This window comes from Hemitrygon akajei, chromosome 4 (assembly GCF_048418815.1).
Source record: "Hemitrygon akajei chromosome 4, sHemAka1.3, whole genome shotgun sequence".
In the NCBI taxonomy this organism is placed as follows: domain Eukaryota; kingdom Metazoa; phylum Chordata; class Chondrichthyes; order Myliobatiformes; family Dasyatidae; genus Hemitrygon; species Hemitrygon akajei.
The window spans coordinates 179,573,861-179,592,140 of NC_133127.1; the positions used below are offsets into that span (position 1 = coordinate 179,573,861).

Sequence of the window (18,280 nt, forward strand, 5' to 3'; positions counted from 1 at the left end):
TGACCTTGCATGCGTTCAAGTTCAACAGTGGGCGTGACAGGGAATGAGGAACAAAATGCTACACCTGTCTCCACACCTCCATTACCACCCTTACCACCAGTCTGGGCCCCAGACAGTCCTTCCAGGTGAGGCACACAAAAATACAACTGCAGATGCTGTAGATCAAAGAATACGTACACAACGCTGGAAGAACTCAGCAGGTCAGGCAGCATCCGTGAGAAAAGAGTAGCCAACATTTCGGGCCGAGACCCTTCATCAGGAATGGGGGGGAAGAGAGGGCCGAAGCCCAGTAATAGAGATAGGGGAGGGGATAGGGCCTAGATGTGCCTGGTGGAAAACCAATCAGAGGAAAGATAAAGGGAGGAGAGGGAGGGGATAAGCATGAAAGAACTGTAGAGATAAAGAAGCAGAAAGTTGAAAGGGGAGAGAGGCAGAGAGGGACCTGGGATAGGGGAAGGGGGAGGGGGAGGGAATTACCGGAGATTGGTGAATTCAATGTTCATACCACCAGGCTAGAGGCTACCCAGACTGTAGATGAGGTGTTGCTCCTCCAACCCGAGTTTGGCCTCATCATGGCAGTAGAGGAGGCCACGTATGGACATATCTAGATGGGAATGAGAGGCAGAGTTGAAGTGGGTGGCAACCGGGAGGTCCTGTCTATTGTGACGGACGGAGTGTAGGTGCTCGACGAAGCAGTCCCCCAATCTGCGTCGGGTCTCGCTGATGTAGAGGAGGTTGCACCAGGAGCACCGGATGCAATAGACAACTCCAGCAGACTCGCAGGTGAAGTGTTGCCTCACCTGGAAGGACTGTCTGGGGCCCGGAATGGTGGTAAGTGGGGAGGTGTGGGGACAGGTGTAGCATTTACGCTTGCAGGGATAAGTGCCAGGTGGGAGTTCTGTGGGGAGGGACGTGTGGTCCAGGTAGTCGCGGAGGGAACGATCCCTGCAAAAAGCTGAGAGGGGTAGGGAGGGAAAGATGTCCTTAGTGGTGAGGTCCTGTTGAAGGTGGTGGAAGTTGCGGAGGATAATGTGCTGGATCCGGAGGCTGATGGTGTGGTAGGTGCAGCTGAATCATATCGTTTCCTCGTGGCCTGGTAGCACATACTTTGCAGCCCGGTGGTTGGGGACCACTGAGTTAGAATAAAGAAAAACAGCAACAATGCAGAATAAGTTGTAAAAGCTACCAAAACAGTGCAGTGCAGGTAAATGATAAAACGCAAGATCATAAGGAGAAAATGTAGAAAAAATCCTCCTCAGTATAATATTACTTAATTTTAATGGAGGTTTAATTTTTAATTTGATAGATTTAGGTGAAACTCCTTAGGGAAGTTTGATTTAATCTTTCCGGGTAATAATAAAACTTCATGAAGTTAGCAAAAGTCATGCAAATAACAAGTGAAGTGAGTCCTATGTGCCGTGTAAAGATACCAGGTTTATGCCCCTCAAGCTGCTTGAATTTATGAATCTCTTCTCTGTCTTTGAATTATGTGAAATTTATCCAGGCTGGTGTTGCCTTCGTTTTAGGCACTCCAATTCATACCTTCTGGTTGTTAAGAGTTGTATATATCTAGATTAAATCTTCCCTCAGCTCTCCACATTTCAGAGCCTGAAAACGTGGCATGGTAGTGGAGTGGCTGGCACAACACTTTACAGTACCAGTGACCGAGGTTCACTTCCTGCCGCTGTCTGCAAGGAGTTTGTACGTTCTCGCCGTGACCACATTGGTTTCCTCTGGGTGCTCTGGTTTGCTCCAAAAGTCCAAAGATATATTAGTTGGTAGGTTGATTGGTCATTATAAACAGTTCTGTGATGAGGCTAGGGTTAAACTGGGGTTTGCTAGGCAGTGTGGCTATTCCGCGCTGCATCTCGATAGGTAGATAGCTAGATAAATATATAAATGAATAATTTCTACATGTTATGATATGGGAACCTTCGCACAATTAAGGCAGTTTGAGAAGTTCAAGGAAATATCATTAGAGACATAGAAACATAGAAAACCTACAGCACAATACAGGCCCTTCGGCCCACAAAGCTGTGCCGAACATGTCCTTACCTTAGAAATTACCTAGGCTAACCCATAACCCTCTATTTTTCTAAGCTCCATGTACCTATCGAGTAGTTTCTTAAAATACCCTATCGTATCCGCCCCCACCACAGCCACCGGCAGCCCACCACGCACTCACCACTCTTTGCATAAAAAACTTACACCTGACATCTCCTCTTTACCTACTTCAAGCACCTTAAAACTATATCCTCTCGAGCTAGCCATTTCAGCCTTGGGAAAAAGCCTCTGACTATCCACACGATCAATGCCTCTCATTATCTTGTACACCTCTATCAGGTCACCTCTCATCCTCCGTTGTTCCAAGGAGAAAAGGCCGAGTTCACTCAACCTATTCTCATGAGGAATGCTCCCCAATCCAGGCAACATCCTTGTAAATCTCCTCTGCAGCCTTTTAATGGTTTCCACATCCTTCCTGTAGTGAGGTGACCAGAACTGAGCACAGTACTCCAAGTGGTGTCTGACCAGGTTCCTATATAGCTGCAACATTTCCTCTTAGCTCTTAAACTCAATCTCATGATTGATAAAGGCCAATGCACTGTATGCCTTCTTAACCACAGAGTCAACCTGGGTAGCAGCTTTGAGTGTCCTATGGACACGGACACCAAGATCCCTCTGATCCTCCACACTGCCAAGAGTCTTGCCATTAATGCTATATTCTACCATCATATTTGACTTACCAAAATGAACCACCTCACCCTTATCTGGGTTGAACTCCATCTGTCACTTCGCAGCCCAGTTTTGCAACCTATCAATGTCCCGCTGTAACCTCTGACAGCCCCCCACACTATCCACAACACCTCCAACCTGTGTTATCAGCAAACTTACTAACCCATCCCTCCACTTCCTCATTCAGGTCATTTATAAAAATCACAAAGAGTAGGGGTCCCAAAATCGATCCCTGAGTCACACCACTGGTCACCGACCTCCATGCAGAATATGACCCATCTACAACCACTCTTTGCCTTCTGTGGGCAAGCCAGTTCTGGATCCACAAAGCAATGTCCCCTTGGATCCCATGCCTCCTTACTTTCTCAATAAGCCTTGCATGGGGTACCCTATCAAATGCCTTGCTAAAGATTATAAGATTATGATTTCAAAGCCAGAATAATGCTTGTGGTCTCTTGGGCAACAGAGATCTCTGCTTCCTGCATATTTCTGAGGTATGGATTACCTATAGAAATCATTGGAGAAGTATCACAAAAACCCTCTAGATGCTGTGGTAAATTAGCAAACTACTTAGTGTTACTAAGTGTTTACTTAGTTACTAAGTAAACTCCTCAGGCCAAAATCCCAAGTGCCAAGGCCCTAAATGCACTTAATTGTTACTTGGAGATTAAAGATTAACTTTATTTGTCACATATACATCAAAACATACAGTGATATTTGCAGTTGCTTCAAGATTGTGCAGGAGGCACACTGCATGTCGCCCTGCTCCTGGCTCCAACATAGCATACCTACAACTTACTACCTCTAACTTGTACTTCTTTGAAATGTGGGATGGAAGTGGAGCACCTGGTCGAAACCCACACAGTCATGGAGAGAACATACAAATTCCTTACAGAGAGCAGGGGGTATTGAACTGACACTGTAAAGGATTATGCTAACCACAACGCTACCTGTCGCCAGTCTACTGTCATAGGTGTTCCTCGCTCCATCATAGCAAGGGATTACCAAGCAAATGCTTGAATGATATTCTCAAAAGGTTTTGAACAACTGTAACATCCCCATCAACTCATGGGCGTCCCTGGTCCATGAACAATCAAAAATGGACACAGTTGTATTTGGGATGACGTTGTGAAATTGTGAGCCTGCATAAAACCAGGATTAAAAATAGAAAGAACCTCATCTCCAAGGATCATGATCTTGTCATGGTGGAGAGACTTATGAGTTGATGAGATCCCAACAGCGATGATGTCTGGAGCTGAGCTCCTGTTAGGGTCACTCATGGCTGTAATGTCAAGGGGGAAGTTCCAAAGAGCGATCCAAGCAAGACCTGAACAGTGGGGCTGCTAGAAGATGATGACACATCACGATGGCTGTGAAGGTGGAGGAAAGATGCAGCCATGAAGAGTTTCCAGTCGTCCTACAGTCCAGGGAACTGGGCATTGACACTGATCTGTCAAGGATCGTGTGGTGCATCAGCCTCCACACATTAAACAAAGGCATGCACAGGCGTTTTCCATCAGTGGAATAACTCCTTTGGAGATTATCATACTCCACTTGTGTAACTGCAGTACTACGAAAGGAATGCACCACCTGTTGACACTGTCAGGCACCTCCTGCTCTACTTGTTCTGATAGAGTCTGCAGGTCCTACAGTAACCTCAAGAGCCACTTCTAAACCACAGAAATGGTGTGGAAGATCCACTACAACTGCTTATCTGGTCATTTTCAGGACTTCCCCTGTGGGAAAATGGGGGATTAGGTCTAATAGCTTTTGCCTACTAGGTACTGGCATAATCTTGATAGACTGAATGGCCTCCTTCATAGCCATTACAATTCGATGGTGAAATTCTCCACTCTGCAGAAGCAGCCAGACAAACTATTTACTCCATTAAACCACCGCAGACTGGTCACAGAAGAAGGGCCATCAGTATCTTCAGTTAACCAGGTACACCCGGTCATAATAGTTTTACTGACTGACTCTAGAGAATGAGACATACAGAATGGCTTGTTCTGGTTGTTTAACAAACATTGTATGTTCTTTACACTGTAATGATTTAAAACTACCTTAACAACTTCCCACCCTGTTTTCCATGCCATAACCTTTCATTGATCTGTAAAACTAATATCTTCAACCCATCTAGTCTGCTCAATCCTATCACGGCTTATTTATCACCCCTCTCCACCCCACTGTCCTGCCTTCTCCCCATAATCTTTAATACCTTTAGTAATCAAGAATCTATCAACTTCCATTTTAACTATCCCCAACAACTTGACCTCCATAGCCATTTGTGGCAATGAATTCCACAGATTTACCACTCCCTGGCTCAAGAAATTCCACTTATCTCTGTTTTAAAGGGGCATCATGTCACAGGCAGTATGAACAATATGGAAAGGGTATATACTACCACCGACTAACTTTAGTAGAGGTATGAGGGATGTATCTGGATGTTGATAATAACAAATTTGCAAGCAAATAGGCTATTAACTTTCCTTAGTGAACACTTCATTTGTCTCGGGAAGGCTGTCTCTGCCCAAATATAATAGCGATGTCTATCTCCTTATGACTGTGTGCAGAAAGAAAACAGACCATCTGTCTCTCTGAAAGCGTGATCCCATTCTGGATGGCACTTCGGTTTCCATTTAGATTGATGTTGTTTGATTTGAATAACTGAGTGGAACTTCAGTTGAATTTTTCATTCCAATGCCTTGTTCGCTGCTTTATTTACTGTGGTCAGCCACAGTGGAAATGCCAAGGAATAAATATTTATGAGATAATTATCGGCAATATTTGCAATGCTTTTACATAGAACCTACGTTTCACTGGGCAGCAGATCGGGCAGCACACTGCTAAGCAAATAGAACATAGAGCATAACACAGTACAGCACAGGAAAAGGCCAGTCAGCCCACAATGTCTGGTGAACTAATTAAACTAATCTCTTCTTCTTGCATACAGTCCGTATCCCTCCATTCTCTAAGTGTTCATGTGCCTATCTGAGGTTTTTAAACACCTCTATCATATCCAGCTCAGCCACCACCCCTAGCAGCACATTCTAAGCACCCACCGATCTTTATGTAAATAAAACATGGTCCAAACATCTCCTTTGAACTCCCCCACCCACGACGCCCTTTTTGCTCCTGTGGAAGAGATTTTGCTTTCTGCACTGAGTCTCTCATAACGTTAAAATCTTCTCTCAGGTCTCCCCTCAGTCTCTAATGCTTCAGAGAAAACAACCTTATTTGCCCTTCAGAACATACCCTTCCATACATAGGATTGAAAGGTCAGGTATGATGGTCTCCATAACAACACCAGTATTAGCCTAGTATGGAAACACCAATACCTTTGAGTGGAAAATCCTACAAAAGGTAATGGATTTGGTCCAGTACACCATGGGTAAAGCCCTCCCAATCATTGATCTCATCTATCAATTTCAAGTCAATTTCAAGTCACTTTTATTGTCATTTCAACCATAATTGCTGGTACAATACACAGTAAAAACGAAACAACGTTCCTCCAGGGCACACAAAATGCTGGTAGAACACAGCAGGCCAGGCAGCATCTATAGGGAGAAGCACTGTCGACGTTTCGGGCCGAGACCCTTCATCAGGACTAACCGAAAGGAAAGATAGTAAGAGATTTGAAAGTAGTGGGGACAGGGAGAAATGTGAAATGATAGGAGAAGACCGGAGGGGGTGGGATGAAGTTAAGAGCTGGAAAGGTGATTGGCGAAAGTGATACAGAGCTGGATACATTGACTTCTCTAACTTCGGTTAACTTCCGTTAATGCCCCTCCTCCCCTTCTTACCCCATCCCTGACATATTTAGTTGTTTGCCTGTTCTCCATCTCTCTCTGGTGCTTCCCCCCCCCCACTTTCATCCGAGGCCTCCTGTCCCATGATCCTTTCCCTTCTCCAGCTCTGGATCACTTTCGCCAATCACCTTTCCAGCTCTTAGCTTCATCCCACCCCCTCCAGTCTTCTCCTATCATTTCACATTTCCCCCTGCCCCCACTACTTTCAAATCTCTTACTACCTTTCCTTTCCGGTAGTCCTGACGAAGGGTCTCGGCCCAAAACGTTGACAGTGCTTCTCCTTATAGATGTTGCCTGGCCTGCTGTGTTCCACCAGCATTTTGTGTGTGTTGTTTGAATTTCCAGCATCTGCAGATTTCCTCATGTTCCTCCAGGACATGAAACAACACAAAACTACACTAGACTACGTGAAACAACACAAAACTACATTAGACTTCAGACCTATACGGGACTGCATAAAGTGCACAACACAATGCAAGACAGTACAATAATTAATAAACAAGACAATAGGCACAGTGAAGGGCAAATTACAGTACAATATAATAATAAATGATGTAAATGTAAATGTAAACAATGTTTTAGCAGGTATTGAGAAAGAAATGAGCAAAAATTGCAAAGGGAGTGTAGTGGTGTTGTGTGTGTGTGTGTGTGTGTGTGTGTGTGTGTGTGTGTGTGTGTGTGTGTGTGTGTGTGTGTGTGTGTGTGTGTGTGTGTGTGTGTGTGTGTGTGTGTGTTGGTGTCAGACTAGACTCTGGGAGTCTAATGGCTTGGGGGAAGAAACTATTACACTGTCTGGTCTTGAGAGCCCAAATGCTTCGGTACCTTTTCCCAGATGGCAGGAGGGAGAAGAGTTTGTATGAGGAGTATGTGCGGTCCTTCACAATGCTGTTAGCTTTGCCGATGCAGCGAGTGGTGTAAATGTCTGTAAAGGCGGGAAGAGAGACCCCAATGATCCTTTCAGCTGACCTCACTATCCACTGCAGGGTCTACTTGAAACATTGCTGTACAAAAGCAGCATCCATCATCAAAGATCTTCACCACCCAGACCATGCTCTTTTCTCACTGCTATCATCAGGTAGCAGATGCAAGTGCCTCAGGATTTGCAACATCAAGTTCAAGAACAGTTACTACCCCTCAACTATCGGGCTCTTGAATGAAAGAGGATAACTACACTCATTCGATTTCTGGTATTCCCACACCAAATGATCACACTTTAAGGACTCTTTATCTGGTTAATTCATGCTCATTATTCATTGCTATTTATTTATATTTGCCTTTGCACAGTTTGTTTTCCATTAATCCTCTTTATAGTTACTGTTCTACAGATTTGCCAAGTACACCTGCAGAAGAAAAATCTCAGGGTTGTATGTGGCGACATGTATGTTGTCCGATAATAAAGTTTATAATACTCCGATAATAAAATCTTCTGATGATTTGGCACCAGAGTGAGGGTCACTTAAAGGAATCAAACAGGTGTCTAACTCTACTACCAGCAGTTCATCTCAGACCCTTCCGCACCATGTCGCTAGGAATATCCAGTGGCTGGTAGCTATCAAGGAGAATTTAAATCCAGAACTATTTCTGTGCCTTTCCCACCACATTCAGATTTATATACCAAATACAGTGAAATGCATCATCTGCGTTAACAGCAACTTGCCCAAGGATGTGTGGCGGCAGCCCACAAGTGTCGCCACACAGTCCGATGCCAGCACAGCATAACCTGCCAACACCTCACCAGTATCCACTGATAGCTTATTTGTCACTCCATCAACCAAGAGAGAAATTAACTTATGCTCTGTCAAGCATGACTTAGTCATTCACAATCTCACCTGTGAATGCATAAAAGAAGCAAGTTTAAGTTCTAAGCCAGAACTTAAAAACCTAGGGTGATGCACCAGTAGAGGGCAGAGGTGTTGTCATTTGCCTTCTGTCTGCTCTGTCAGATCAAGGGCTCTGCACATAGATGCAACTGTGAGGAAAGTCTGCCAGTGTCTCTACTTTCTTACAAGTTTAAGGAGATTCAGGTTATTAGAGACTTTGATAAACTTCTACAGACGTACAGTGGAAAGAATTCTGACTGACAGCATTATGATTGAATCTGGAAACTCCAATGCAAGAGCTTGTAGAGGGTGGAGGTCTCAACCAGCCTCTTCACTTTCCCCACCATCAAGAATATCTACAAGTGGCGATATTTCAGGAACATCCATCTTCAAGGACCCCACCATTTGAGCCAGGCCCTTTCTTGATGTTGCCATAAACCAGAACGCAGAGGAGATGAAGACCCACACCTCAAGTTTCAATAACAATTTCTTCCCCACTACAATCAAGTTCTTAAACCAAACTGAAAATCTTTAATAGTGCCGCTGTTTATTTCTCTCTGTTCTGCCCAATGAGAGTTGTGACTTTAAGTTTATTTTTGTCATGTAACTCATGTATAAATTATGTTAATTTAATTTTATGTTAACTTAGTTTTTTTTAATTTTGTAATTATACTGCTACTGTGGAAAGTTAACGCAACTATCTAATCTGCCCAATCACGTGGCAGCAAACTCAATGCATAAAAGTATGCAGGCATGTCCAAAAGGTCCAGCTGTTGGTCCAACCAAATATCAGAATGAGAAAGAAATGTGATCTAAGCAACTTTGACTGTGGAATTATTGGTGGTGCCTTGTTTAAGGTGGTTAAAGTATCTCAGAAACTGCAGATCTCCTGGTATTTTCACACACAACGGTCTCTCGAATTTACGGAGGATGGTGTGAAAAACATACAGTGAGCAGCAGTTCTGTGGTCAAAATGCCTTGTTAATGAAAGAGGTCAGAGGAGAACGGCCACACTGCTTCAACCTGACAAGAAGGCAATATTAACTTAAAAACCATGTTTTACAACAGTGGTATACAGAAGAGCATCTCTGAATGCACAGCACAGGCAAAATGCTGGAAGAACTCAGCAGATCAAGCAGCATCTATGGAACTGAATAGACAGTCGACGTCTGGGCTGAGACCCTTCTTCACGACAGGAAAGAAAGAGAAAATTTGACAGAATAAAAAGGTGGGGGTGGGGAGGGGAAGCACTATTAGCTGGAAAATGAAAGGAGATGCCAGGTTGGTGGGAAATGGAGAGAGGAGTGAACTGTGGGAGAAAGGGAAGAGGAAAGGCAGAAGAGGAAGTGATAGACAGCTGAGGAGTAGAGATAAGAGATCAGAGTGAAGAATAGAAGAAAAGGGAAGGGAGAGGGATTTTTTTTTACCAGAAGGGGAAATCAATGTTCATGTCATCAGGATGGAGGCTACCCAGATGCAATGAGGTTTTGCTCCTACATCTTGATAGAAGCCTCATTGTGACACAAGAAGAGGCTATGGACCATGGACCAACATATCAGAATGAGAATGGGGATAGGAATTAAAGTGCTTGGCCACTGTGAAATTCTATTCTTGACAGATGGAGTGGAGGTGTTTGACAAAATGGTCCCCCAATTTATGTTGAGTTTCCCCAGTGCAGAGGAGGCCACATCAGAAGTATTGGATGACTTCCCCAGCAAATTTGCAGGTGAAGTGTTGCTTCAACTGGAAGGACTGTTTGAACCGGCGAATGGAAGAAAAGGAGGAGGTGAATGGGCAGGTGTAGCATTTTGGTCGCTTACAGGGGTATGTATCAGGAAGGAGATTAGTGGGGAGGGAAACTGGACAAGGGATTCATGGAGGGAGAAATCCACGTGGAAAGTGGAGAGTGGGTGGGAGGTAAAGATATGTTTGGTGGTAGAATCCCATTGAAGATGTTGGCAGTGATGGAGAATGAAGTGTTGAATGTGGAGGAGGCTCATGGGATGGTAGCTGAGGACAAGAGGAACTCTATTCCTGCTAAGATGGTGGGAAGATGGGGTGAAAATGGATGTCTGGAAAATGAAGGAGATGGTAAGTGAGGGCAGTATCAGTGGTTAAGGAAGGAAACCCTGCTCTTTGAAGAAAGAGGACATCTCTGATGTACTGTAAAGGAAAAGCTCATCTTGGGAACAGATGCAGTGGAGACAAAAGAACTGAGAAAAGGGAATAGCATTTTTACAGGAGACATGTTGGGAACAGGTATAGCCGAGATAGCTATGGGAATTGGTAGGTTTATAAAAGATGTCAGTAGACGATTTGTCTCCAGACATGGGGACAGAAAGATCGAGAAAGGGGAGGAAGGTATCAGAAATGGACCAAGTGAAATTAAGGGCTGAAGGCACAACACATCAAACCTTGAAGTCGTTGCTCTATCGTAACAGAAGACCATGAACGTACACTCAGTGGCCACATTATTAAGCAGCCTTTGAGTGCTTGTTTTGTAAGAAAGCTTTGTTTGTGAAATGCTCGGGGTCATTTTGAGAAGATTGTGGAAAAGTCTTATGTTCAGATAATTTACATACTGCATGTTTGGACAAGCAATAATATCGTAATTGCTAGATAATCTGTATTATGCTGACATTTGTTCTGGAATAAAGTTTGGCCAGAATACTGGAAGAATTCCCAAAATCAGTATGTCTACAGTATCATACCTTATGGTCTTTTGCATTTCACAAGGGTGAGCTCGCAGAAACACAGACTGAAGTGCAATCCATTGATATATCAAGAAAAACAGCAGATGCTGAAAATCTGAAATAAAACCAGAAAATGCCGGAAATCCTCTGAAGTCTGGGTACAATCCATGGAAAATGAAACAGTTAACATTTCTCTTTCTAAAACTGAGAAGGAGAGAAATGTATTTGTCAAGGTAGCAGAAAAGCTGGAGGAGGGCAGTAGGTAGAACAAAAGGAATTTCACTGACAGGATGAAATAATGTGGCAGTTAGAATCAGATTAAGCTTTTTTCTCTGTGACATGTTTTGCTGATGCTGTACTGTCTGTGGAATGTCGTATAGTTTGGTTCACTGAGACATAACCATACAAACAAGCGAAAAGAAACAAAAAGATGACAGACCAAAATACCCAGTTCGCAACAAACAGAAAGAAAGAGCAAGTTATCTTAAGATGGAGGATTCAGTATTGAGCCTTGCAGGCAGTAGATGGATGATAGACAACACACACAAAATGCTGGAAGGACTCAACTGGATAGGCACCATCTATGAGGGTAATAAACAGTCAATGTTTTGGATCAAGACCCTTCATCAGGACTGGAAAGCAAAGGGGCAAAGCCCAGAATGAGACAGTTGCAGAAACGGAATGAATGCAAGGCAACCAGGTGAAACCAGGCGACAGAAAAGATGGGCGGATGGGGGAGAAGGGATAAAGTAAGAAGCTGGGAGGTAATAGGTGGAAAAGTTAAAGGGCTATAGAAGAATGAATGTGATAGGAGAGGACAGTGGACCACAGAAGAACAGGAAGGAGCAAAGGCACCAGAGGGAGATGGCAGATAAGTGAGGAGAAGAGAAGAGGTAAGAAGGGAGTTAGAATGGGAAATTTAAAAAAGAGAGAAAGGGGAGGAAGAAATTTATGGAAGTTAGAGAAATCTAGCTTCCACTTCATATTCTACCTGGGTATCCTCCAACGTGATAGCATGAACACCTGTTTCTCTAACTATAAACACAAGAGATCCTGCATTTGCTGGAAATCCAGAGCAACATACACAAAATGCAGGTGGAACTCAGCAGATCAGGCAGCATCTATGGAATGAATAAATTTACCCCAGCATCATATGGTGAATTTCAAAAGAGCTATCTGATTATCCAAAGCATTTTTTTGATATTCCAGACATACATGGAATATGCATTAGAGAATGGGTATCTGACCTCCTAGAGTCATGATGAAAGATGAGTGAGCTTGGGCTTTTCTCCTTAGAGCAAAGGAGGATGAGAGATGACTTGACAGAGGTGTACAATATAAGATTATGAGAGGTTTAGAGTGGACAACCAGCACCTTTGTCCAAGGGTGACAATGGCCAGTACTAGAAGGCATCCATTTAAGGTGAGTGAAGAAAACTTCAAGGGAGATGCCAAACAATGCATTTTACTGTACTATTTGGATGTACATATGATAAATAAATGATTCTGGATCTGAATCTGAATCTGAATCTGAATCAGAGTTAGATTTTTTTAATACAGAGAGTCATCAGTGCCTGGAACAGGTTGCTGAGGGTGGAGTTAGCGGTTGATACAACAGGGGCATTTAAGAAACTCTTACATTGGCATATGGATGTAAGAAAAATGGAGGGTTATAGACTGTGTAGGAGGGAAGGGTTAGATTGATTGTAGTTTAGGATTATACAGATCAGCACAAAATCTTGGGTCAAAGAGCCTGTACTGTGTAGTATTATTCTATGTTCCAAGTTCTACAAAGTGTTGTAACACAGAAGTAGTCCAGTCAACCAATCATGTTCATACTGCCATTGAAAGTACTCATCAGTACTAATCCTATGTATCAGGACTTGGTTCATAAACTCCATGCCTTGGTAATTTAAATACTCTTCTAGGTATTTCTTAAATGTAATAAGAATACCTGCTTCCATTGCTCATAGTCTGTGCATTCCAGATGCTAAGCATTCTCTAGCTGAAAAAAATCTTCCACAGATCTCCTCTGAATTTTTGCCTTTCAGGTGTTGACATCCCTACTATAGGGGAAGGTTTCCTTCTATCTACCTCCTGATATATAGGGGCAATCACTGAGAAGCTGAGAGATCATAGAAGTTTTTGGGGTTTGATGGCAAAAAAATAATTGGAAGGGCAAAGGTGGATTGAAAAGCAAAGCTCTGAAGCAATAAAGTCAACACTGAGAGGGTTGATTTGGAGTTGTGAAGTGATCTATACCCTAGCTATTTCTATATCTTCTGCCAAGTAGTGATTAACAAGTATAAAGGGCTTTCAAGTAGCCCCATTTTTTAAACACTTGAACACCTGACCAGGTGAACATGAAGTGCACCACTCAGTCAATTGGGAAAGGGCGGGCATATTCCATTTTTTTACAGGATTGAGGTAAACAATTTCAATTGACGTCCTACAATTTTCAACTGACTCAGTCCCTTCACCTACCCCAGTGTAACTACCTTGTATTGTGACTGACTAAAACTCAACCACATGGAAGCTAAGTCTGGAAAATATACGCTCAGCGGTCACTTTCACAGGTAGGTCTTGTATCTAATAAAGTGGCCACTGCATGTATGCTGGATGAAAGTTTCCATCCTGAGAGCAGATGCAATGGAAATGGAGGAATTCAGAGAAGGGGATGGAAATTTTTCAAGTAACAGGGTGGGAAGAGGTATCATCCAGGTTCCATGGCCTTTTGCCCTCTCCCATCATATTCCTGCTTCTCCAGCTCTGCATAACATTCACCAATCAACTTCCCAGCTATTGACCACCTGTCCCCACCTGCCAGTTTCACCTATCACCTTGTGTTTCTTCCTCCCTTCCTTACACCTTCGTACTCTGACACCTCCTCATGGCCTGAAACGTCAACTGTACTTTTGTCCATAGATGCTGCCTGGTCTTTTGAGTCCTTCCAGCATTTTGTGTGTGTTAGAATGAAAATATACTTATTTTGTTGGTGTTGATGGATGGTACTGTGGAAGCTGCAGTAAGGCAACTTCCACAGTAGCCTGTAGTCAAGTGAAACCTTTGAAATAAGACCACTGGAAACACCTCTGCTTACTACAGATCAGATATACAGCGGCAGTGTGTCATCAAGCAGAATAGAGGCCTCTGTGCTGAGTAACTTTTCCAGGAAAGTTCTTTTTAAAACAGAGTATCCCTTTGCACAATAGGGGTGCCAGAGGCAATCGATATAACAGAAGGATGTGAAACATCCCCAACACCTAAAGCTCTAATGTCTTTACTAACTCATCAGCTGTCTGCTTGAAGTTCTGATTGAATTTAACACCTCTATTATGAGTAAGGAACTTGTAATATATACAATTTACAATGATCAATATCTGTAACTGATAAGCCAGTCCTTTATAAAAATAGAAGTCTTTTCTCAGCCTTCAGAACAGTGTGGGTGACAGGGGCCCATGCTGTCCTCCTCACGCACAAGTAAGATAAAAGGAATGTTTGAGTCGTAAGAGTGAGTGTGTTCTGGGCTCAGTTATTTTAGTAATTTTATTTTAATCTATTATCAGTGACGACAGTTACTTCGACATTACCATGAATATACAACTAATCGGAGGGTTAAGTAACAAAACTAATCTGTCCTGAACTGTGCATTTAGCTGCAGAGATACACCTTTGGCAATGTGCTAATAGCAGGAACTTGCACCTTCTTGCTTCCCCATTTAGTTTCAACGGGACAGATTCAAAATGTCCCACACCCAATGACTGATTTCACGAGCCACAAAGTACCTGTTGGAAGTTAAATTACGTACGGCTTTTATTTCCTGAAGACTGGACCTCATTTTAGTTCATCCATAATTATGCTAGCCATCATGTCATAACTCCAGAATGATCCCTAACACCTTTTAGGACAGTTCTCATGGCTTCACCTAATATGGAGCTTGAAGGAGCAAGAGCTATCAGTATGCAAAGCATGAACTCATCCCTCCCTTCTGTCCAACAATTATTTGCCCTCTCAGTGACACAGGACTCTTGGGTAAAGATGGACATCAATAACACTGAAGGATCCCCATCTCCCTGAAAGGGGGTCCTATGATCCACCTAGAATTCACTGGTGTCCCAGCAGGAGGAGTACTCAGTACTGAGTGTTACAAAAATGGCACTGCCCAAAGCCTGGGATTACATCTGTGCAAAGCTGTACACAAAGAGCTGTGCGTATGACTACTGAGACTTGTTCTTTACCCCCTTATCAGATGGATACCCAAAAGACGAGATGGTTTACAAATGGAGGAAGCATTCTGTTGAAGCTGCCGATCAGAAGTCCTGGCGACTCTACCAGTTTGACTTCCTGGGCTTAAGGAACACGACAAAAATTATTGAAACAACTGCAGGTATTGGAATAAAGTTTTGTTTTATTTCTCATTAATATTTAAAAGGCTTATGCCCCACTGATTGGGCAATGAGGTTGGAATGGATACTTGCAAATGAATGCCATGGTTATTTTGTGTAATTTTGCGGTGATTCCAATGAATCGGATGAATTGAATTATGCATTGATACAACATAATTAGGTCAGGATTTGGTGCACCTGGTGTGACAGGAATACAAAGTCAGACTTGTAAATTGTAAGCACAGCTTGCTACATTAAAACTAAGCCAATGTTGTTGAGAAATGTGTCCTTGTTGCTAGCTCCAAGTGAACTGAAGCCAAGAGGCAGTATGCAACTCAGTGTTGAAGCTGTATTGTGTATTTAACATTTCCAGGCAGCAATGAGTTTTTCGGCATTCAGTCAGTTGGGACTTGTCAGTTAAGAAACAGTGGCTTTAAAGTTGGATCTCTCAATGTCAAATTCCCAAGCCTAATGTTGGAGCAAACTGGATCAGATTTTCCAGGGCCATATTCCTCACAAAACATAGAACGTAGACAGTACAGCATAGTACTGACCCTTAGGCTCATGATGTTGTGCTGATCTTTTAGCCCTCTCCTAGATCAATCCAATCCTTTTCTTCCACTTTGTCCTCCATTTTTCTTTCACCCATGTGCCTGTCTAAGAGTCTCCTGAACATACCGAATGCACCTGCATCTACTACCAACCCTAGCAGTGTGTTCGTAGTTACTAACCTCTGACATCCTCTTGTATTTTCCTTTAATCACATCCTTTAAAACATTATCCACCTCTGCCTGGGATAATGTCACTGACTGCCCACTCTATTTATGACTCTTATCATCTTGTACACCTCTATCAAGTTACCTCTCATCCTTCACTCCAAAAAGAAAAGGCCTAGCTCCCTCACCCTAACCTTATAGGACATGTTCTCTAATCCAGGTAGCATCCTGGTAAATCTCCTCTGCAGCCTCTCTAAAATTTCCACATGCTTCCTATGCTGAGGCAACCAGAACTGAACATAATATTCCAAGTGTGGTCCAATTAGTGTTTTATCGAGCTGCAACATTACCTCATGGTTCTTGAATTCAGTCCCCAGACTAACAAAGGCCGACACATCATAAACCTTCTTATCTACCTTATCAACTTGTGCAGAAACTTTGAGGGATCTATGGACGTGGACCCCAAGACCCCTCTGTTCCTCCACACTTCCAAGAATTCTGCCGTTAACCTTGTACTCGGCCTTAAAGGTTGACCTTCCAAAGTATATCACTTCCAACTTTTCTGGATCGAACTCCATTTTCCATTTCTCAGCCCAGCACTACATCCTGTTAATGTTCTGTTGTAATCTATGAATGTTTATACTATCAACAATACCACCAACCTGTGAACACCACCAGTTAGAGACTTCCAGAAAGAATATATTCCACACGCCGCTTTCTTTAGGCCAGCCAATTCAGAATCTATTTTTCCAAGTTTACATGAATCGTGGGTCTCCTGAATTTCTGACTGACATTGCCATAGATGGTTGTCAGCATCCATGAATGTTGTCAAATGTTGTTGAACTAATATCCATATATACACCATATCCACCTCTCTACCTTCATCGATTTGTTTTGTCACTTCCTCAAAGAATTTCATCAGGTTGGTAAAGCATGTCCTGCCTCACACAAGCCATGCTGACTATCCCTAATCAAACAATGCTTCTCCAAATACTTGTAAATCCTGTCCCTAAGAATCTCTCCAGTAGTTTGCCTACCACTGATCTAAGACTTGCTGCTATATAATTCTCAGAATTTTCCCTAGTACCTTTCTTGGATGAGCAGTGCCTGAAATACATTTGATCTCATGTTGGTGAGGTCTCCTATCATAATTTTGGGCGTAGCCCTGGAGAAACAGCTTTTCAATAGTGACAGAGCTCAGCAAGTATTCCTACTGGTTATTATGGGCCACAAATATTGCTAACAGTCTTTGTCGGTGTTCCCAGTAGAGCACAGTTGTGCTTGTTACACATAGCTCCCAGGATAAATGTTCACTTATTTTCAGCAATCTGAAACAAACCCGGAGATGAACTGGAGGTTGTGTTGCCCGTGGTGTCTCAACGCATGTGAGCTTGTATTAACCCAGGGAAAGTTTGCCTTTGATGATATAGGTATCTTTGAATGCATATTAACTAAACCCGAGCATTATGGGTTGAAAATGAGCCTCTCTATAATCTGACATAACAAATGACCTTCAGCAGGTTATAGGAGGTCAAGGATAATATTGAATTGGATGATCCTATAACATAATCGCTGTCATTTCTGGTACTGAATACTGAACATCTGAGGTTATCAGTGTGAAATACCCAATAGCTGTGATATTGATTAAACTTGCAGGTGCCTCTTCTAAAGTGACGATGCAATGACCTGACCATAATGTTGAAGGAAGATTAAAATGGAGCCAGTCTGTCATATTTTTACCTGGCAAACTGCTCGTTTATAAAAAGAACACATGCAAAGCTAGTGAAATGTCATAAGACAGTTGCAAAGCGAGAATTTTATTCTCCATGCACAACTGGCTTGTACCCTGGAAGGCATGTCATCATCAGAATTCCCTGATGTTGGTACAGCTTGCACAGGATGTTACTGGAATTTCTTCCTTCACTGTTCTTGCTTGTGATTGACATGTTGTGATTTTCACAGATCAGTTAGCCTGGCCTTTAGAAGTAGAAATGCTCATGGGGATTTGGTCCTGTCTACATCACATTGGTAATGTTGGTAGTGACTGCTGAAGAGCTCACTTTCAACCAAACTAAAGGCATAAAAATCCTCTCCGGAAGCAGTGATGTAGCAGTGGTTTAAACTC

The 18,280-nt window shown here is 42.8% G+C and overlaps 1 protein-coding gene across 1 annotated transcript in view; it reads left to right on the forward strand.

Moving 5' to 3' along the window:
- The window catches only part of gabrg3 (gamma-aminobutyric acid type A receptor subunit gamma3), a 729,033-nt gene that overhangs the window by 444,606 nt on the left and 266,147 nt on the right, over positions 1-18,280 (forward strand). Inside the window, exon 5 of the mRNA XM_073044115.1 lies at positions 15,304-15,441. Coding sequence (XP_072900216.1) covers positions 15,304-15,441 — 138 coding nt within the window. The remainder of the gene's footprint in view (positions 1-15,303; positions 15,442-18,280) is intronic.